Source organism: Phaenicophaeus curvirostris, chromosome 20, assembly GCF_032191515.1.
Source record: "Phaenicophaeus curvirostris isolate KB17595 chromosome 20, BPBGC_Pcur_1.0, whole genome shotgun sequence".
NCBI lineage: Eukaryota > Metazoa > Chordata > Aves > Cuculiformes > Cuculidae > Phaenicophaeus > Phaenicophaeus curvirostris.
The window spans coordinates 7,301,701-7,324,236 of record NC_091411.1 but is presented as its reverse complement, the minus strand read 5'-3'; the positions used below and the strand labels follow the sequence as shown (position 1 = coordinate 7,324,236).

The window sequence follows — 22,536 nt, the reverse complement described above, 5'->3', positions numbered from 1 at the left end:
TAAGAGCCATGGTGATGTTGCAAAACCTCTTTTCCATAGGAAGGAGCCTTGTGCTCTCCACAGGGCCGAGCAGAATCATAGAATCAGAATCACCAGGTTGGAAAAGACCCATCGGATCATCGAGAACCTGCTGCAGCAGGATCGATCCCAGCTCTGGGGTGAGGAGGAAGCGGTCGGTGTGCTCTGGGCAGCTCTTCACCCCAAGGCAGGGCACAGGCAATGGCAGGCAGCCTGTCCTCATGCTGTCACCATGGGCAAGCAGGAGGATTTGTGCTCAGAAGCTCATGCCTATGATAATCCATTTGGAGTCAGAGGTGAGACAACGGGTTCCATCGGAACTCACAAGCACACAGGAGCCAAAGCAAGTTTGGAGGTGCTGAAAGCACAGCACGGCTGCATCCACTCCCAGGGAATAACAGCCATGTGGAAACCCACAAGCATCTATGGCAAGGCACCAAGGAGAAAAACTCTGTGACCATTAGGGCACATCACCTTCAAAGCTTCCTAATGCGTGGGATGCTCAGAGCTGCTGCCATCTCCCAGCACAATCACTTAGACAAAGCCTCAGAGGAAGCAGTACTGGACAGCAGTGACGTGAGGGAAGGAGAGAGAGAAGTGAAAACTGGAGATGTTGACAGCTAGAAATGTCAGCCCAACCAGCTCCAAGAGTCTCACAAAGACCAGCCTGGTTTGGGCTCTGGATGGAGAGAATTTACCATCAGGAGGAAGAATGGGTATCCATTCTATTTAATACGTTGTCAGCCCAACAAGAGACAAGCAAATTTTCCTCCTCTAGCCAGCAGGATTAGCACAAATTTACTGGATTATAAGAGATGCCAAGAGACAGGACCTTCCCTGCATCACTTGTGGGTGAAACTCAGCCAGCACTCACTCAATGCAGGGGACAGGCTTATTTTCTTCTTGCCATCAGCTCAATCACATTGAAGCCCTGCTCAGGACTCAACTAGGGAGCAGAAACATGCATCAGGTCCAACCTGTAGAGATGGAAGCAGGACTGGATAGTCACAACGAAAAGTATTTCTTAACTGAGTACAGCGGAGAAGGAAAGGTGAGGAGACTCAAAAAGCAGGCTCAGGGGAGAAACATCAAGGCTGCTGCTGTAACCACACTCTATTCTGTCAACTTCTTCACTCCTCTTTGATGGAGAGAATAAGAAAAGCCCTTGTGCTTCCAAGTCAACACATCTTCACCCATTATATTTATACAGCATAAACAGACACGCTTGAGATTCCACAAACACCCAGAGCTGAAGACACGTTGCCTTCAGTCCACTGCCCATCCACATGCCTTGAAGCAAGCACCGTGGAGTGCCTGGAACCAGGCTAGAGCTCCCAGCCACATGGACGCACCCAAGCTTTCTGATGGTGGTTTAAAGCCATCCTATAATGGGAACAGAGAAAAGATAAAGCATCCGGAGTGCTTTTTTAATGAACCAGGTTTGGGGACTATTCCACTCCTACCAAGTGAGAGCAGATTGTGAGTCAGCATTTGATTTCTCCTGCTCTGTTTCAAGCAAGTGACCCCTTCGCCCTGCCACTGCCTCCACTCAAAACCTGGTCACGGTCAGGGCTGTCCAGCATCAAGCACTTCTCAGCCACCAAAAATGTCTTAAGGAGCTGGAGCCTCCATCCAAGCGCCTGATTTCACCTGATGTAATTGCAATGGGTGATCAGAGGGGGAGGGAGATAGGGAGGGGAGAACAAAGAAGGGAATCATAGAATTACGTAATGGTTCGGGTTGGAAGGGGCCTCAAAGCCCACTCAGTTCCACCCCTGCCATGGGCAGGGACACCTCCCACTGGATCAGAGGCTCCAAGCCCCATCCAACCTGGCCTTGAACACTCCCAGGGATGGGGCAGCCACCCCTGCTCTGGGCAACCCGGGCCAGGGCCTCACCACTCTCACAGAAAAACATTTCTTCCCAATACCTCATCTAAACCTCCCCTCTTTCAGCTTAAAACCATTGCCCCTCATCCCATCTCTGTGCTCTCTTGCTCTTACCTTAGCCAGTTAGACAAAAAGCAACACAACCCCAAACCTCCCTTCTTTTCCATCACACGCCCCGAGCTCTGCCGCGGAAGCTCTCGGCCTTGAGCTCGATGAAGGGCCATGTCAGCACTTGAGGGCTGTTGGCTCACTTATCTTTTGCTAATGTTGGCAATGACTCATTGGAGAAAGACTGCAATGGTGAAGGCTGCACAGCTGGGTACGGCGAGGAGAAACTCGCTCCAGGACCCAGCAACAAGCAGACATCTTCAGCAGTGACTGGGTGCCTAGCCTGAAACACCCACAAGGATTCAGTTTTCAAAGGACTCCTGAGCATTGTGTCATTCCCAGCAAATCAGTCAAAGAGATCCTCCAGTTACAAATGTTGATAAAACCTGCACGGCCCAGCACACCATAACTGAAAGCTCTGCCCAGCCACACTGCCACGTCCACGTTCCTCTCATCTCCCAAGGCAGGCAGGAACAGGCTGAGCCGGCAGCAGGGTGGGAGACTCCCTGGAGCAGATTTAAAGCACCAGTGAAGACTCCTCAGCAGGCGTCCCCACCTCCACTGCCTGTCCAGGTGAACGTGGGACCGTACAGTGGCAGAAGAAGACACTGCTGCATGAGGGTCATGTTCTTAGGAACAGTCCTTCAAGATCTACAAATGCTCTTTGAGAAAAAAAGCTAAATTTAAAGCGCTTTGGTTGACTCAATGTTTTCCACACCTCAGCCTAAACTTGTGCCGTTACTCTTTCTAGCAGCGTTTGCATTCTTCCCTTGAGACACCTACATGTCTGGATGTTTCTAGAAACCCACCAGTACTGGATCCAGCATTTCCACGTAGAACATCATCTACTATTCAAAACAGACCATGGCCTCAAAGAAAGCCCATGCCTGGGGTACCTAAAAGAGACAGAGAATCTGCCTTTCTCTAGAGGATCCCTGAGCTGTGCTGTCCCCAGATCTGCTGGCATGCGGTGGCCCCAAGACACGAGTGGATGTGCGTGTTGCACACTGGTCACACTACAGCCAAGCTCCTCTGGCAGAGTTCATGGTGCACAAGCTGGGATCACCCACACACCACGGGTGCAGGACAGTGTGGGAAGGAACTGGGCCAAAGGAAACGATAGGAATAGTTGGACTCGATGATCCAGTGGGTCTTTTCCAACCTAGTGATTCCGTGAAAGTGAGGATCAAGGCAGGGCTCTTCAGGCAGCAGCAGACCATGCTCAGGCCCTAGGTTTTAGAGGACTAATGTTTCACTTTAACAGCGCTCCCAGCACTGGAGTCTTCCCTCCAGCCCCCCCACATCTCCCTTCAGAGCCTCCAGCTCAGGGTTTCCCAGCAGGAAGGATCTCCAGCTCCCATGACAGAGCTGTGAGTGGGAGCAGTCCCGGAGGGGGAACCTAGGGGCACCCCTCCGAGGAGCAGCCAGCGGAGGGGGTCGACTCCCAGCCCCGCTTCTCCTCTTTGGAGGCTGGGAGGAAAGCTGAGCTGGGGGCGGAAGGAGCCAGCGGGCCTGGGAGTGACACCTCGCAGATTAGAGAGGTATGTGGCCTGGAACCTAAACACAGGATGTGCAGAGCAGAGGAAGGGCTGGGGGAGGGCGCGTGAAGTTCGGCTCAGTTAACCCCTTTGTGCACTGGGCCCGAGCGGAGTTGCCCTCTCAGCTATTTGTCCCAGCGATGGGAGCACAGATGCCTTGAGCAGAGAACACAGGACACGGGATTAAGTCCTTCAAACCCCACCAGTCTCTCCGGGTGTACTAGAGAGCTGCGCCACCCAGGCTCCTCCAACGGTGACTCCCCACAGAGCCAACACAGTCCCATCCCTCCCAGCAAGAGATGGCGGCAGTGGTTCCTGTCCTGCTTCCTTATGCTCAGAGTTAGCTCGAGCAGGAAGGAGAGATAAGGGAGAGCCGAAACTGCCCAGTTCCCCAGGTCAGGGTTCGCCAGGAAAGCCTGCTGGGGCAGTGCCAGCAAAGCCCAGGCAGGTGGAATGCTGCCAAGCTGTGGAGGTAGCAGTGGCCTCACCGGTCCCGCACACTGCACAGAAAAGGGGAGGTCGGTAGGAAGCATTCAGCCTGCTCTGGGGCTCTCAAAACATGGGATGATAATTTAGGTCTCCTCCAGTTGGTAAAAAAGCAGTGTGGGGACAAGAGGAATGAGCATGTCAAGGCACTGGCCCTAAGCTGGAGGCATGCAACTTGCACTGTGGGAAAACAAGAAATGGCGAATTCACATCAGCAAGGAATGGCCATTTTGGGATTGGTTTTGGGGTAAACAAAAGGCAGGCAGAAGCCTCCTTTAGTTAGAAGCACTGAACTGCCAAGGGCCCCCACCCAGGGAGCAGCAGAAGAGCTGATGCACAACGATGTGGAAGAGAAGAGGCGCGTGGCCGAGCAGCCTCCCCCTGCCCATGGCGCTCACCTCTGCCTTGTACATGCGGATGAGGCCCTGGTTGACCTTGGACCAGGAGGGCACGGCGCTGATGTTCCAGAGCTGGTTGGAGTGCTCGGCAAAGGGGCCTGTCTTCATCTGAAAGAGACCCAAGAGCAGGGCTGAGGGAGCCAGGCCAGCCAGGAAACTCGTGCACCAGCGGTGACTCATGCTCACACTCTCTCCAAGCAAACATTCCCACCAAGCCCTGTGACCCACGCACCAGCCACCTCACTGCGCCTTCCCTTCCCTCCCTCCCGCTGCAGCCACATCACATGAAGCCGTGGCAATCCAGCTCCCCCTCCTTCCCTGATAGAATTAAGCCCTTTCCTGCCACGCTTTCCTACTCAGACCTCCCTCTGCACACCTCCTTTTAATGAACGCTTTAAAAAGCCCCACATAAGTCCCGTTCTCCCCCCACTCCCCAGCAGAGCCTGGCTCAGCGCTGTTCCTGTTCTACCCAGAAACCTCCCAGTGCAGCACTGCTGGGCTTTCCAAGAAAATGACTCATGCCCCATTCAGATCAACAACAAGCGGCAGGGACAACAGCGACAACCACCACTGCCTTCCTCGAACAGAGGGCAGCGCAAATTGGCAGCGGCTCCGGTGTCCGCAGCCCACGCCACACCTGCCTCCAGCAGAGGAGGGCGCTGAGGGAGGCAGGAGCAGAGGGGACGTGCTCCAGTTCTGCTTTCCAAACCAGTGCCAAAGCTGCAAGTCACAGCTTTAAATGGTTTTAATTTTATTTCTTTTTTTTTTTTACACTCCAGCATTTCTCCTCCCAGGGCGAGGGGTTTGGAGGAGGGAGGGCAGGGGGGGACGTTACAATCGGGGACAGTTGCGTGTGGATTCCCTGGGTAGTTGTCTCTCCTTCTCCTCCATGAACAAAAACAGACCCTCAGGGAGAAAAAGAAATACAACACAGCCTCTCTGACTGAGTGAAGTTCCCATGACATCAGAAACCACAAGGCCGAAGCTCACGCTAAAAAGGAGCGTGGGGAGAGAGGAATCTCTTGGACTCTCATTCTCGACTCAGGGCTCGAACAACTAACCCGTTCCCCTCCACGCACGCACAGGCCTGGAGCGAGGGTGGGAAAAGAGCCTCCAAAACCTCTTCTCTGCCTGCTGTAAAAGCAAGCAAGGCCAATCAATCTGCTCTGGGAAATTGCTGCTGCCCTTCTGCAAGGTCTGCGTGACACTAACCCGCAGCAGAGAAAGAAAGAGAGTGAAAGGAGTAGGGGGAACTCAACCCACTGCTTGGAAGAGAACGTGTTCCAAACCTGCTGACCCCAGGGCTGGAGCAGCAGGGGAAGCAGGGCTGTAGTTCTGCCCGCTGCTGGGAGAGCACAGACACATCCCCACTTCCCCTCGGCAGTTCTTGCGAGCTGGGGGATGACGGATGAGCCACTCAGCCATTCCCGCTCCCCTCTGCCGTGCGCGCTTTCCTTGCGGATACAAGATGAAACACAAAGCACAACGCTGCTCGACAGAGCCGGCGTGTTATTAAGCACAAGGATCTGGCACCGGCGGGCACCCTTATTAAAGGCTGCCAGGGAGCTCAGCACCAAGCGGGTCGCTCAAAGCATCTCTGCTCCCCATACAGGAGATCTGGCTGCATGCGTTTCGATGCCAAACCTTCCCCTAGCATCACCACCCTTTGCAGGGGCACAGCTTTCATCAGCCACCACCATTATGCTTTGCTTCCTCTCCTTCCCAAGCTGGAGCAGGCACGCTGGAGAGCACAGAGGAGGCAAGTGCGGCCGGCCAGCCCCAGGCTCGCGCCTGGCACAGCCACCACCGAGGCCCTTCTCACCCAGGGCACCCAGCGAGGGACTGCTTGGCTACGGTTTGAAACTGGGGAGGGAAAAACAAGGGGATTGAAGAGGGAAACAAAACAAATCCTCCCCTTCCATCCACAAAGGGCGAAGAGGGAGAGCTGAGGGGAAGAGCGAGAGGCAGCGAGTGCGCTGCAGTCCCGCAGTGACCCCAGGGGAACGGAGTGAGTCAGAGCAGCCATATTGAGCAGGAAATTACTCACAGACGCGGCGTTCCTGCCTCTCGGTTCCCAAGAGAATCGGCCTTTTGTAAATGGTTCCTCTGTCAGTGCCGGGGGGAGGGGGACGGCTGAGGCCGTGCTTTCCTGTCAGCTCCTTCCCTTCCAGTCGAAATCTGAGCCCTCCCTTCCCAAACCTCCAAATTTAGAAGCCAGATTGAAGCTGAAATTCCTGCTGCCTGCCCTGGGCCCTCAGAGGAGCATCTGGGCGACTGCACTGATCCAGTGTAACAGCTGGGACCCCTCTCCTGCACAAACACACACAGCCCTGCTATCACTGCTGTCCGCAGTCCCTAACGCAGCTGGCACCAGAGATGCTCCCAAATCCCCCTCATCTTTGCACCTACAGGTACAAGGTGGCAGCGAGGGGATAGCTCAAGTCCCAGCCTGCTCTGTAAACCTCACCCTATTCAAGAACCATGGTCCAAAGCCACGCTGCAGCTTTCCAAACAGCAGGCAGCTCATGCAAGGCTTGCAGTCGTGCCTGCGTGTGGTGCAGGGTAGTGTTGCTGTACGGAGAAAACCTCGGCGGCTTCAGCCTGGACATCTCGCTACTACTTTAAGAGCCTGAGGTTTAAATGTACGTGTGGCAAACACCGCAGCAGTGTACATTCATATCCCTGAAACGTCATTTAGGGGCTGAGAAAAACACCTGCTCAAGAGAGTATTCTCTCAGTTGAAAGAAAACAACCTCCCTCGGCTGTAGCCTGCTGAAACAAAACCTGCTCTCATGCCGGTAAGACATACCAGACCCATTACAGGAACTGTTGTGGGGCTCGATACATGTTTAACACCTTTAAAGAAGAGCTGTTTCCAGCTGACAAGCTCAAAAGAAAATAATATCTTTCATTTATTGAAGTCTTTAATCCCTTCTGTCTTTTTCCCTGCTATTTTGTTTTGTTGTTGATTTTGGAGAGAAAGCGTTTGGAGGGCACTCAGGGCTGTTTCAGCCCCCCCTAGTGGCAGTAACAGCCTTCCCAAGCGTTTGGGAGGGGAAAAAACAGATTTTAAAAGCCAAATCTTTACAATAAAAATAAAAAGGACTTGCAGGAAGATGGATTGAACGTGCCATGTATTTGATAATCCAGGTCGCTGCCATCCCTTAGCGGCAGCTCATGCCAGGAGGGCCGGAGAGGAGGGCTCCCTGCCACCAGGTGGCACTGAGGAACTTGGCAGAAACATGGAATTCCATGATTCTCAGTAAGTGCACAGAAAAAGAAGTGAAATCACAGATTTCAAGAGCCTAACAAAAAGCTATCTTCCTGCAGGGAAAAGCAAGAGCGACCTGAGGAAGCAGCACGGTGCCGTGTATTTCAAACTTTAAGCGTCACCTGTGCACTGCAGAGTGTTGTACACACATCACGAGATGGTTATTTCCATGTTTTTAACAGGTTAGTGCACAATCAGTATATTAGAAAGGCCCATATTAAAACACATTTTAGAGCATCTTGGCTTCTGCTTGGAGGAGACCAAGCTGCATGGAGGCTGGGAGCCTGCCCTAACCATGGGGAGAGCAAGGGCCTGCCAGGCAGCACCCAGCATCTGCAGGGAAGGAGGTTATTCTAGCAAGCCCCATCCTTTCACAGCTCCTACTCCATCTTCCTAGCACACTCCCATTCCAGTCTTCTCCATCCAAGTCCCCACTGAGTGATCCAAGAGATGATCCAAGGTTATTTGTTTCCTTTTGTTACAGCTTGCTTCAAGTGCAATCCACAGCCCATCCAGATTAATTGTACTTCCCTCTCAACATCCCCATCTCAACTCATTCAAGGAAAGCACCTCAAATATGCAACAACAGTTCATCCACACAGTTCTATGAGAGCAAACAAACAAGCAAAAGAGGAAGAGAAAGCCACAGGCAGAGCCAAGTATGTAATGTCAAATGAACTCTGCTGCGGGACAAACCTCACCTCTGTAATGAAGAGGATGCACTCCAGGAACATGAAGTCCTTATGGTTTTCATTTACCACCTTCTCATCTACAAAGTGTCGGGGCTCCAAATTTGGATGATCTATAAAGAGTAAGAGACAAGACGAAGTGTATGGCACCCTCTTCTGAGACCACATTCAGCCAGGTCTTGCCCTGCCCCTCTTCCCAAAGAAACACAATTCTCCCATCGGAGCTCTTCAGAAGTCAGCATAGAGCTGCTCCTCCCCCCCATCTCATCTCCCACCTCAGTCCCTCAGCAGTGAGAGCACCTGGTAAACTCACCAGGGCAGAAAATGCATTTTCTAGCACCGAAACCAAAACTCTCCTTTTCAAAAGCTTGTAGTCATTGCAATAAAGACAAGTTTACTGTACAAGGAAGCCTCCCATCTCCCAACCTAAGCAAGTAGCTTTATTTGGAAAGCTGCGTGAAAAAAAAATAAAAATCCAAGCTCCAAGCAAACTCTTCTGCTGTATCATACGCAAATTTGAAACATTTAAAAGTCATTCCCAAACCCCATCATCTTTACAACCCAGACGGATGGGGCAGGTTGTGACACAAGAAGATTTTTGTTGGTACCTATCAGTTGGGAACTGCCCCATATGAAAGGTAGGAACTGGAAGTCATCCAAGCCCCACACGCCCTGGCTGCCAGCAGGTTCCATCCTGTAGGTCTTCTGAAGTTTTCGCATCACTTCTAGGTACCTGAGACCAAAGAAAGAAGGAAGAGTTAAGACAAGGCTTTCTTCTTCATTGACTTATGTGAGGACAAGAACAAGCAGTCTGGAGAAGGACGCAGCTTCATCACTTGCAAGCAGGACCCCGCGTGCAGCACAGTACACAGAATATATACTCAGCTCTTTTTCCCTAGAAAGCAGTCTGATGGTTCGTATAGCAGAAAATACCAGCATCTTACAAAAACTGAGGATTTTTTTACACCAAATTCACTAAGAAATCAAGTGGCAGGGATTTATTTTATCTGTGGTGTCTTATGTTGGTGCAGATCTTTCACCATGCCCATTGTTATCTGGAAACATTGACACTTACTCTCTTTCAACAACTTCCAAAAGAGCTCAGAAAGCTTTCCACCTTACAGCAATGGGTACTTCCACTTTTCAGGTAGAAAATTAAAGCTGGAAGTACTATTGAAGGTAATTGTTTCCACGCCACCAAGCAGTGATACAGCTGGGAATAGATCTCTGCACTCCAAACACCCATTCCAACAGTTTCATCATCACCAACTCTACCTCCTGAGCTGGAAACACATCTAGAGGACCAGTGCCTGCAAGTTTTCATAGTTTCGAGGCTTTTTAATGCCTGAAGAGATGTTAGGTCATCTGATCAGATATTCCTGCTGGTCACAAAACAGAGCACTTCGCCACATACCTCTGCGGAATTCAATAACTTGTGGTCAGCTAAAGTAACTTTGCAGAAAGACACTCGGCCTCTAACAGACAAGGTACCATCACCTTCTGGAGATGGCTATAATGGGTCAGCGTATAATCTATTAAAAAGGAATCTGCCTCCTAATTTTGTCCAAATTTGTCTTCAGTTTTCCCATTCTGCCCTTCTTCCCTAAGCCAGCAACCCCTTCAGCACTCATGTTTTCTTATTACTTTGTAGAAAGCCCTTGCTTCACCTAGTTAACACCCCAGGAGGAGACTCTAACAATTTCTCACTCCAAAATGGGAGCAAATGAGTGGAAGAAAGGGGGCACAATCAGCCCTGAGTACGAGAGGAGTCTGGCACACAGGACAGACAGTAACATCTCACACATCTCAGACAGCTGGGAGGATACACCGTCAGGGACCTGCCCCCAAACAGCCCGATGCTTCCAGCCCTTCTCCTTCCACCACCTCACCTGTTAAATACTTTAAAGACAATAGCCATCTGGTCATCCACTCGGAGCACACCGATTTTGCAGAGGCAGCAGAGAAAGGCTGCAAATGCAGCTTCATGCCCTAGAGTTAAAAGACATGAAGAGATGTGACATTGAATCATAGAATCACCAGGTTGGAAAAGACCCACCGGATCATCGAGTCCAACCATTCCTATCAAACACTAAACCATGTCCCTTAGCACCTCGTCCACCCGTCCCTTAAACACCTCCAGGGAAGGGGATTCAACCACCTCCCTGGGCAGCCTGTGCCAGGGCCCAATGACCCTTTCCACAAAAATTTTTTTCCTAATGTCCAGCCTAAATCTCCCCTGGCGGAGCTTGAGGCCATTCCCTCTCGTCCTGTCCCCTGTCACTTGGGAGAAGAGGCCAGCACCCTCCTCTCTACAACCTCCTTTCAGGTAGTTATAGAGAGCAATGAGGTCTCCCCTCAGCCTCCGTGTCTCTGGTCCCCGGGACAACACAACAGCTCTTCAGAAATCACTCCTGTCTCAAGAGCTCCAACCCTACTGCCCCTATTAATGCCATGAGCTGACAATATTTCATCCCCATGCAACACCCACCCAAACAATATCTTCTAGATATTCATACGGTGATTATAAGCTTTGAAAAAAAGAAGTTCTTGAGGAAAAACAGCTTCAATACTGGGCATGCTGGGAGCAAGGCAGGGCCTTTCCCAGGAGCTTGGCACAGCAGGGGAAGCGGAGCACCACAGTCATCTGCTCAGGGGATGTGAGAGAACCTCACATCTGCAAGTAAACAGATTTCCTCCCGCTTCAAAAATATCTCTGTGCCGGAAGGATACAGATTCCATGATGCTGCCAGGAACAGTCCGTCCCAGTAGGTACTGGGAGGTCAGGCTGAGCCTCTGCAGCTCGGTCCTCCAGCTAACAGCAAGGGAAAGAAACACCAGCAAACCCAGAAATTACTTTTAGTGGAATGGACCACAGAGGAAGGGAGAGTACAAGACCAGCAGCTCCACACTGTGAAGAAGTGCTGCTTCCAGCACAGGAAGAAAGTGCACCTATGGTCTAGCCACTGTCAGCTAGGACACAGACCTCTGGCTTGGGACACACAGGAGGGGAGGAAAGGCTGAATTTCCTTCCCCGAGCTGACTAAACCCCAGCCAGTGGGTCCCTTTCCAAAGACAACATCTCCCCCTGGTGCCAGCGAGCTGCAGCTCTCATGGCAGGCACTGCACAGCCTCCAGCTCTTCATCCTTCTACCCACGTCCTCCTTTTCCTCTCCTTGCCCAGGTCCCAAGTCATGGTTCCTTGCACCCACAGCATCCCGCTCTCCTGCCCTTCGGTGAGGACATCCCTGCCCTCCAGACAGAGAAGCAGAGCATGTAGACGATTCTGGATTTACATCTAACTGAAGCTAGTGCGGTTACTTCATCCTGCAGTTCAGTATTCTCCTTAAGTGCAGAATGCTTAAATGCTTAAATACCTTGAGTATTTCAAGTCCCTCTGCAAATACTGATGCCGCTTCCAGGGAGCACCAGCCCTCAAGATACCTCGCACTGAACACAAACTTGCTTCCCACCCTGGTTCCAATTCAAGCAATTATATTTTATCCCTCTGAATTTCCTATTGCAGATCAGTGAGTGCAAGACTGCTGTATGCAGTAAAGCGGCTCCTACAGCTTATTCCAGCATGGCCTGCACAGCTCAGTTTGTTTCCTCAGATCAGAGGTGAAAAGGGAGTCACAGCTCTAGCACAGCCCTGCTCTGTCATAGCCCACAGAGGACGTAGAGGCGAGGATGCCCCTGAAGGAAGGTGTTTGTTTCAAGCTGGCACTAAAAATAGTGGCAATAATGTATTTAAACACCAGGCTCTAAAGGGTCACCACCCGAGGGAGTCCAGCCTCGGCCAGTACGCACACCCAGGTACTACCTGTGCCATAGTCAATGCGGGTGGAGTTCCCCACTGATTCCTTCAGGTACACGGCCACCTCTGGTGCAGCATCAGCCAAATGCTTGGGAATCACAGTGGCTACCAACTTTTCTGCTTCCTGAAAGACACAAAAGACTCCCTCGAGTGAGCGCAGATCTGTCGGTCCTAGGAACAAGTCACTCTCTGCTCAGACAGTGCTGCAGAGCAGAAGCTGCAATGGTGCACTCCTAAAATGGCCAGAACCAGCATGAACGAGGGGCGAGTTCTCCCGTTGAAGTCATCTCCAGAGATGGAGCAATTCAAGGAGCGCTCGTCCTGACACTTAAGTAGGCCACATGCATCATGCAGGGAAAAAAAAAGACTTCACCCTCCAAGAACATCAACCCAGTTACTCAGAGTCACCTCCAGGACAAAGGCACTGAGAGAGCCCCAGACCACCCGCAAGCTCATCGCGGCTGGGTCTGCACCTATGCCACCTCCAGAGCACAGGGCAAGTGCTCCGAGCTGAAGGAAGTTGAGCAGTTTTACAGCCTTCCTTTGATTTTGTAGGTCACCATCAGACACAGTGGGCAGTTATAGAGCAAAGGAGTTCCTTGGGCTTGGAGAAGCCCGCATGGCTCATCCAGAGACCCAGCCAGGAGCATTTATACAGGCTATATGCTCTTGTAAGAGGAGAAGACTGCACCAGATCAGAGGTAAGTGATGCACACCAAGAGGTGGATCTTTCACAGCTTACCCGAGCAATTCCTCTGCAGCCTGCTCGGCTGCCACACAATGACAAAGCCACTCTGCTACCCCTGCTGGGTGCACGGCCCTTCTATAGGTGCTACACATAAAACTACACATGAAAGACACGCTCACCTGGTCCAGTTTGGCATACCAGGTCCTGAAGGCTTTGTTCCCAAAGCGAGAAGGTTGATCCACTGGTGGGGTTTCATCGATCCATCTGTCAAGGGTGTTCAAAAGAGCCACCAGCTTTTCAATGGGCTGCAGAGAACAAAGATGATGAGGAGTCAACAGTGACATAAAACAGAGCAGTCCCTCAGGCTCAGACATCTCTGCCCTGCACTGGAGTCATTAAAGCCCACATCATCCTTCCCAAGGGTGGCAAGTGGAAACGGAGTGTGCCAACCCTCCCTGAAACACAGAGGAGCTGGGAAAAGCGTCCCTCCCCTCAGAAGATCAGTCCAGTACAAAGCCCAGCATGAGGCAAGCTCTCCAGTCGCCCACACAACCTTTCATGAGCTGTGACAGCACTAAAACCTCTGGGAGAAGAGCTCCAGCAGGCTCCTAGATTAGGACGTACAGGGCTGGGAAGCAGGGAAGGGCTACACAATTCACGGTTCTCCAACACAAAATTCAGGCTCTGCATCTTGAGGGTCCTGCGCTGCCCACAGGATCCAGCTCAGCATTAACCATGTATCCTCACCAGTGGCTGATGATGTGATTTAAAGGCCCTTCTCGCAGCCTCTAATCTTTGTCCTGAAGTGTCTCTAAGGAGCCAAGATTAGCAGTGATGGTGTTAGCATTAGTACAGCACCCAGCGCAGCAGGGCCTAATCACAAATCAGCCTTCTCAGCATGGTTTCCGTTGCTCCAAACTCCTGCCAGCCCAACTGCCATGGCAGCTCTAACCCAGGGATACCAAGTGTACATGGCACAACACAACGTAACCAAGGGCAGAGGCAGCCTGGTTTGCCCACTGCTGGTGGCATCAAAGCAAGCATGAGAAGCTCCTGGCTTTCAGAGAAAGGTCTCAACACAAACATAAAGCTGATGGGGAGACAACAGCAGGACAACAGAGCTACATTTCTTACATCTAGTGCTGAAAGGAGAAAGTGAGGCGCCTCTGTAAGACGCCTGAGAGTGACTGGAGGTAGCACTGCTGTGGACACAAAGGAGAAGAGAGATGCAACAGGCCACATTTCAAGCCGCACTGTTTGGCCCAGGACTACCAGAGCACACAGCCTCCTCCCTGCCTTGCCTGTGCAGCTAGGGAACAGCTATGCCCCATGCACCAAGAGGCAACACCACAGGCAGCACCTCAAGCAGCTCCAAACAGATTTAGGAGGCTCTGCCACAACCGGCTAAGGCTGCCAGGGGCTCTGGGATTCTCCTCACCCAACTCCAAGCAGCCAGAGAGCCATCAGCCACCACAGCAGCTGGCCAGGCCCCGGGCAATGTAGGCTCCTCTGTCTCGAGAGGGGTTTCCTCCTTCAAGGGGACAAAGAGGACAGCAGAAGCAGTGGCTGGTTTGACTTTGCTGGAGGCATCGACCATGTGAAGCTGGCTGGTCTCCTGGGCTGTGGTTCAATTCTTCATGCTGCGTGCGGGGAGGACAAGGAAACAGCCGAGCCCAGCAAGTTTCTAGCCCTTGAAGTGCCACCCGAAGGGGGCGGGCGGAGAGACAGCCATGGCAGAGCCGTGCTGCCGCTGAACCAGCTGTGGCTTGCTCCCCATGCCCTCCACTCCCAGGGTTTCACGGCACACAGAGTCGACCACAGACAGCCATTCCCGAGGTGCCATCCTGAGGGCACGCTGGGATAGGCCACCAGGAAGAGGGATCGGGCAGAGGAGGGAACCACCCATCCCACAGGACCTTGACCTGGCCATGCACCAGGCTAGAGGCTGGGATAAAGGACAAGACCTGGACACAGCAGGAACAGAAAAGACCCAAGTGCCAAGAGACACTGAGGGAAGAAGCTCTGGGTGCCCTGTGAGGCTGCAGCCTGGAGCCACTGACAGACCAGTGCCCCAGATTCACGTGGATTGAGGGAGCGCGACCTGCTCTGCTTCAGCTCCCTGCTGCACATAACACCGCAGAGACTCGGTGTTTCTCCGCTGCACCGGGCCAGGTTCAGACTCAGCTCTACTCCTTCCTGGCAACTGCATTCCCCTCCAATTAAGCAACGGCATCCCCAGCACTGGGTTGCATTAAATAATTAAATCATGCTGGTGATTTATCCGCCAGCACCAGCAGCTCATTACGAGCAGCCACCGTATTTCAAACCCCTCTCAGCGAGCACTCAGTGCTGCCTGGATAAATGGCTGGCAAGGACCCGCTCCTTCCCCCTCCCCAGATCTGCCCGCAGGCCTTGGTGAGAGCAAGAGTCCAACCTCCGCTTCCCCACTCCCTCGCTTTAAAGGGATTAAAAAGCCCAGCGCGGCTGAACACAGGAGAGCAGGACCCAGCTGCCGGCTCAGCCAAGCCAATAAATAATTAAAGAGATGAAGCTCGGTTTGGGCTCCAGGCCCTTTGAAAGGGGGTGGCTAAAAGAAGCAGCTTCCCATTGTCCAGCAGAGGAAACTTGTGCATCCAGGGCTGACCCCAGCGGGGGAGAAGGAGGGGAAGGGCAGAGCTTACGGGAACACAACCATCAGCACCTTTGCAGCCTTCTTTTGCCTGGCTGGGTTTTTAAGCTCTATTTTTGCTTTACCTTTCCAGTGATCAAAGCAAGGGCAGCTCCCCCTCCCACTCTCCCTGCTCTTCTCGTTGTGCTGATTTTGCATCCCCTTGACCCTGATCCTGCCACCGGTCCCAAAGGCAAAGCACAGAGACTCTGACAGAGCACAGACCTGTCAGCATCTCTCAAGAACAGGGGCAAGGCAGCCAGAGATGCTGAGAAGGCATCACAGCAGCCAGAGCCGCTCACGGGGACCAAGTCTGTCGTTGTGAGCTACTTGGGCCCTGTCAGAGGTGGGTGATGCTAAAATTGGGGCATTTGCTGCTTCACCCACTTCCCAGGAATCAGAGCAAGCCCAAAGGCTGTTCAGTTTCCCCCAGCGTAAAGAACTATTTGAAGGGAAGGTCTGCTCCTCACATGGCCAAAATTAACCTCCTCCTTGCTGCACTGCGCCTCCGATCAAAGTCACAGCTTTGAAACGCTGCTCCAGGCTGCAGCCCCAGCAGTTACTGCGGGATCCCCACGTGAAGAGCACTCCCTCCAGGAGGAGAAGGCAGGTCACAGCCTATCACTCATACAACCTTGTGCCAGACACAGCGTCTGCGCTGGAGTCCTGAACAACAGCTCAGCTATCATTGCTTGTCAGATGCCTCCAGCAAAACCCCAGACAGCTCCATGCAATTTTTCCATAAGAGCTGAGCCCGCACAGCAAACCTCAGAGGGGGCTCAGCCCCCAAAGGGTTCAGCTCTAGCTCCAGCAGACAGTTTGGTATTGACACACGCTTCTCTGGAAACCATTAAGCCGTCTCTTTCAAAGCAGGGCACACCATGCTTTCTTTTTTTTTCCATGGCAAAGCAATACCAGTAAAGTCATGCAGAGGATTCGTTCAGCAGAAAGGATTCCAGGAGGTCATTTGCCAAAGGCAGGCGTCCCCGGCATTTGATCAGGGAGGAAGATGGGACAGCACAAAAGCGCATCAGCAGCAGGTACAGCAAAAGAGAAGAAAGCAGAGCAGAGATGCAAGCAGAGGCCACAAGGGGCTGAGCCTTTAAAAGCACAGATAAGCAGTTTGATCTACAAACGAACCCGCGTGAACAGGCAACCTCATCAACAAGGCAACCCTGGGGATGCTCCACCTGTGCCGCAAGTCACAGGCTTCTGCTCTCCACAGTGTGAGGGGAATGAGACGAGACCAGCGCAAGGGGAATGAGATATGTTCACTGTCACTTCCCAAGCAGTCAGGATTGTGTCTCTGTTTGTCACCTGGAGCGAGGATGGAAAACATTCACTCCAAGAGGGATCCGCTGCACAGGACACAGCCCTGATACAGCTTTTCCTACACTGCTGACAGCTCAAAGGGGTTGGAGGAAGAGAGTTTCCCACCCCCCACCCCCCTTCTCTTTGTTTTGCTCATATTTAATGCTTTGTTTCCCTAGAACTGGTCTGTGAATGGTTGGGAATGAGCGAGATCTCCACAAAGACACAACTCAAAGGTGAAATGCAAACAGCAGAAAGCAAAAGCAGCATTTGACAGCAGTTTCTACTGAATTGAAGGAACAAAAGGGGGACACAAAGCCTGTTAGGGAGGGATTTGTTATCCCTGATCCCCCCCACGAACTACAAGCAAGGTTGCCATTCACACAGGGTTCCTACAAGGGAAGGCTGGACTTAACATGCCTCCTTCAAACATAAATGATTAGGTTAAAGATAAAAAATGAGCCTGCTTCAAACGTAAAGGATTATCGAAGGCTGCCTTCCCTCACCAGAATGAAGCTATAAACACAGTCAGCTACCTAGATCTTTTTAGACCAACGCCCTCTTTCTTGCATAGCCGTGATAAGTTTGAACAGTAAAAATATACCCAAGAATCTCCTTATGGCAATGCAGAACAAGGGAGGGGGATCCAGTGGGCCACACAGAAGCCAAGCTGGTGGCCAAGGCACGCTCTGCAGGTCAGGGCAGCACACGCAGAGACTCAGGCTGAGGATGCCTCCCCTTCCCCTCTGGCTCCAAACGATGTAAGTTGAACAGCTACTAAACCAAGCCACGACAGAACCAGGTGGCATCACATTAATGCAAGGGGAATAATAGGTCCTTTCTGTTTAACACCTCTGAAGAGGCAATTCTGCTCCACAGGCTAAAAGTAGCTCCTCATCCCAGCCCTCCTGCGTGCTCCGCAGCCCCCGCAGCCCTCAGGTCCACTCAAGGACGTGCCTTGCGCTTGCACGCTGCCAAACTAGACCTTGCACAGCTCAGTTACAGCGTGGGGTGAGGAGATCAGTGCTGTGAACATAGTCTGAGCAACAGGGATACCCAGGAACAGGGAGACACAGCAGGACCAGTGGGAGAAACAGAACGGTATAGGCATCTCGGCCTTTCCCTCGCAGCCAGGAGGGAATAACTAAACCAAGAGGATCTCCTGAACATCACTGGTTGAAGCCAGACTGCGAAAGCAGGGTCTAATCATGTCCCTTCTACATCCTCTTTTCACCACCAGCTCCTATCCACTTATAACTTGTTTGATTTCCCACCCAGTGAGCACAAACAGAACCTCTGCATCTTGCAGGGAGGACTGCAGGCTGACATTTGCATCCCCAAGCATAAACCAACTGCATTTATTCTCCCCGGCTCCCAGAAAAGCTGCCAACTCATTCCTTGCCATGGAAACATTCGCTGTAGAGCCAAAAAAAAAGAGGGAAAAAAAAGGAGAAACAAGGAGATCTTTTCCTACCTCTGAAACTTTGTATTCGCAGGTCAGCTTCTTGCCTCTGACACCTTCGTTCAGAGTGAGGATGAAGCCCATGTAATCTGCAAATGCCTGCAAACACACCCAAGAGAGCAGGGCATTAGTGAACACCCACAGTGTGTTTGAGCAAGCAACACAGCATGGGAGCACTCCTGCACACCAAGAGAACCCTTCCCAGAACATAACACTGCTTTCTTGGAGACACCTGGAACGCGGGGCCTGCTGCGAGGTTACTGCTATTTTTGGCAGAGCTTAGAGACAGATGGTGATTGCACCAAGAACACTGTAAAAATTACAGCAAGGAGAATCCTAAAAATGCCCGCACTGCCCCCAAAATCCTTCCCTCAGCTCCCCGCCTCCTATCAGGTCAAATTCAAACCCCTCAGCTCTGCAAACTCAGCTGTGCCTACACATCCTCAGCACGGGAAGGACGTGGAGCTGTTGGAGTGAGTCCAGAGGAGGTCACAGAGATGATCCAAGGGCTGGAGCACCTCCTGTATGAGGACAGGCTGAGAGAGTTGGACTTGTTCAGCCTGGAGGAGAGAAGGCTCTGAGGAGACCTTAGAGCAGCTTCCAGTACTGAAAGGGGCTACAGGAAAGCTGGGAGGTGTTCTTGATCAAGGAGAGCAGGGATAGGACAAGGAGGAACAGTTTTATGCCGAAAGAGGGGAGATTTAGATGTGACCTTAGGAAGAAATGTTTTCCTATGAGGGTGGCGAGGCCCTGGCCCAGGTTGCCCAGAGAAGTCATGGCTGCCCCATCCCTGGAGGCCCCTTTTGCACAGTAATCCTGACCAGGAACAAGTCTTTAAACCCAGGAGATTTCACAGAGCAAGCTGCACCTAGAGGATTGCTTGAGACCTGGCTATAACTTCAGCTTTTCTTAAGACATCCCAGATCAGTCATCACGCAAGAATTTGCTCCTAAGAGGTGGGACAAGTCTGGGCTAACACACCAATCCCTCAAAGGCAGAGCAGGGATAACCTCCCTGTTCCACCAGCTCCACACAGACTGTACACAAGAATTATCCAGGAAAGCGAAGGCATGGGTTCAGGAGCCCTTTCCAGCACAGACAGGTGGGAAGGGCCCAGGAACCAGCCCAGGACTGTGTTCAAGCTGAGTTCAAACAGCACCAGGTAAACCCAGTTTTGATGTAATGTACAGGACAGGTGGGAGGAAATAATTACCAGCTTCCCGTCTCGCTTGTTGAGAGAGAGCAGTAATGAGTTTTAAGCACCTCTGGTCTCCCTCAACCTCTGGGCTCTGCTCGCTCCTTCATTAGAGCGTTTGGCTGCCAGACTCACACCTCACTGCCAAGGTTTATTCCTACAAACCGGCAGCAACTCTTCTGCTTTAAAACACAAATCACTTCATTTCCTTTTATTTGCCTAAACCTGCTTTACTTATTCCCAGGCTGCTCCCAGACAAGTCCTGGCTGCCACCGAAGCACAAAGAGCACTTAACTGTTTTCCCTGACCCCAGACCATACCTGAGAGCGCTTCCACTTGGCCATGTCAGAAACCACGTTTATCTCCTTTTTGGGGATCATGAAGTTCTGCTGGATGGGAGGAGCCACCTCCTCAGAGGTGCCTGGGAGATGCAAACAAAAAAAAAAAGAGGTGAAATAAAGGCAGGAGAACAAAACCTTTCTCTTCCTTTCTTAGAAATTAACATTCATTTTTTGGGAGAGAAAGCAAACAAATCCATCCCAGCTTGTGCCACTATTAGAAGTCCTCCTCACCAAACAATATCTTATTGATCCGTGGATAATACACTCCTAAGGACACCATAAAGCTTCACAAAGTGGCATTATGCTTGTCTGCACCACTGAAAACGCATTTCCCATCCAGACAGTGAGGCTGGTGCAGGAGATAACGAAGACAACACCCAGTTAGTTTAATTATTTCTGCTAAGGAGACTGGGTGCTAATGTGAATTTCTGACTTCTGTTAAAGTCAACCAGTTCATCTTTTAGATCCTAGAAAATCCAAAGGCAATTGTTCAGCACCAGCCCCCCGGTGACACGTCAGTGACTGTGCTCCACTCTACGGCACCAGCTCCCTAAGAGACACCAAAATCCAATTCCTTAAAGTATTACTAGCTGCATTTACACAGAAAATACTACCTAGAAGCACAAGCAGCCTTTTCTGCAGCACAGCAGCGCTGTCTAGCAGGCAGATTAGGAAAAAAGGAATCCAAAGTCCTAGGAACCACGCAGACACTTGTCACGTCACCTTAGAAAGCCATTTAACTTCTCTGCCTTCCCAGTTGCCCAGCTACAGAATTAACATAGTCTCATCCCCTGCCTAGGGCGTTACGGTGTTCGGTTCAGTCCTGTACGTAAGTTAGAGCAAAACTTCCAGGTATAGGGACGAGAAGAACACCACGCGAAGAATTTAAATGAGAGACACGCGTGCCTCTCTGCTGAAAATCCAGCACACGCTCACAACTCACACCATGAAGGTGGAACTCTTACTTTAAAATAACTTATAAAGTGAAAACAATGAAAACCTCCAGAGAACACAGAATTATCCATTAATACAGAGGATACATAAAGCCCAGAGATGCAGCCAAGGCAGCGTCCTGCATCGAGGGGATTGAGGTGTTACCCTAACCTCTGTCTCACCGTGGAACTCATTTCATCTCTTTACATTTGTTTCTCAACCACCACTTCTCCAAGGTGCAATTTTTGCGTTTCCTCTCACGGAGGAGACCACAGACATTCAGAGGAGGAAGCACAGGGAGGGCTGCAGGCGTTACAATACCACAAACAGATAAATAAGCAAAAGTCCAAAGCCTGCGATGCAATGGAGGCAGAAGCGAGTTTGGTTTATGATGAGAAACAACTTAGACAAGGGAGATGCTTTCCCTCTCACGCTTGTGATGTGGGAGAACCAAACTCGGCCAAGAAACAGACTTTCTGCACTGGCAAACACCACCCACCTCAGCAAGAGTCACAGAACACGGGCTAAGCCAACAGATTGCCCCGACTCTAGATGCTCCAGCAGCAGCTGGAAGCCTGGCTGCCTCACTGCAGAGGGCACCCATCCTAGACATGGAGTGCGGACCCCTTGGGAGGACCCAGGCCAGACCCTCTTGGGGGGCAAACACCCTCACCCAGATCCCTCTTGGGGGGCTCAGACCCTCACCCAGATCCCTCTTGGGGGGCTCAGACCCTCACCCAGATCTCTCTTGGGGGGCTCAGACCCTCACCCAGATCTCTCTTGGGGGGCTCAGACCCTCACCCAGATCTCTCTTGGGGGGCTCAGACCCTCACCCAGATCTCTCTTGGGGGGCTCAGACCCTCACCCAGCCCCTCTTGGGGGGCTCAGACCCTCACCCAGATCCCTCTTGGGGGGCTCAGACCCTCACCCAGATCCCTCTTGGGGGGCTCAGACCCTCACCCAGATCCCTCTTGGGGGACCTAGACCCTCACCCAGATCCCTCTTGGGGGACCTAGACCCTCACCCAGATCCCTCTTGGGGGGCTAAGACCCTCACCCAGCCCCTCTTGGGGGGTTCAGACCCTCACCCAGCCCCTCTGGGGGGGCTCAGACCCTCACCCAGCCCCTCTTCGGGGGCTCAGACCCTCACCCAGATCCCTCTCGGGGGGCTCAGACCCTCACCCAGATCCCTCTTGGGGGGCCTAGACCCTCACCCAGCCCCTCTTAGGGGTTTCAGACCCTCACCCAGCCCCTCTTGGGGGACCTAGACCCTCACCCAGATCCCTCTTGGGGGGCTCAGACCCTCACCCAGATCCCTCTTGGGGGGCTCAGACCCTCACCCAGCCCCTCAAGGGAGTCCCATCCCCTCACTCAGCCCCTCAAGGAGGACGCAGCCCCCCACCCAGCCCCTCCGGGGGGTCCCATCCCCTCACCCCCGCCCGGGGTCCCGGCCCCCCCACCCGCTGAGGCCCAGGGCCTCCAGGGCCCGTTCCCACCCTCCCTCCCGCCCTCCCCGCAGCCCGAGCCCCCCCTGCCCGTGTCCCGGTCCCTCCGGGACCCCCGGCGCAGCTCCCGGGCGCCGCTCACCTGCCCGCCGCTCGCTCTCTGCCATCTTCCCGCAGCCCGGCCGCCGCCACCCCTCACCCCTCACCTCCGGACACGCTGAAGCCGCCGCCGCCGCCGCCATCTTTGAGGAGGGCACGCTGCCCCCGCGCTACCGGCGGGCTG

The 22,536-nt window shown here is 52.5% G+C and overlaps 1 protein-coding gene across 1 annotated transcript in view; it reads right to left on the bottom strand.

Moving 5' to 3' along the window:
- The window catches only part of PTPA (protein phosphatase 2 phosphatase activator), a 28,539-nt gene extending 6,029 nt beyond the window's left edge, over nucleotides 1-22,510 (bottom strand). Inside the window, exons 1-9 of the mRNA XM_069873233.1 lie at nucleotides 22,396-22,510; nucleotides 19,856-19,956; nucleotides 18,353-18,439; nucleotides 13,079-13,204; nucleotides 12,218-12,335; nucleotides 10,287-10,386; nucleotides 9,006-9,130; nucleotides 8,410-8,510; nucleotides 4,438-4,545 (exon numbers count right to left, since the gene is read on the bottom strand). Of these exons, the coding sequence (XP_069729334.1) occupies nucleotides 4,438-4,545; nucleotides 8,410-8,510; nucleotides 9,006-9,130; nucleotides 10,287-10,386; nucleotides 12,218-12,335; nucleotides 13,079-13,204; nucleotides 18,353-18,439; nucleotides 19,856-19,956; nucleotides 22,396-22,495 (966 nt within the window). The 5' untranslated portion in view covers nucleotides 22,496-22,510. The remainder of the gene's footprint in view (nucleotides 1-4,437; nucleotides 4,546-8,409; nucleotides 8,511-9,005; nucleotides 9,131-10,286; nucleotides 10,387-12,217; nucleotides 12,336-13,078; nucleotides 13,205-18,352; nucleotides 18,440-19,855; nucleotides 19,957-22,395) is intronic.
- Between the last annotated feature and the right edge of the window lie 26 nt (nucleotides 22,511-22,536).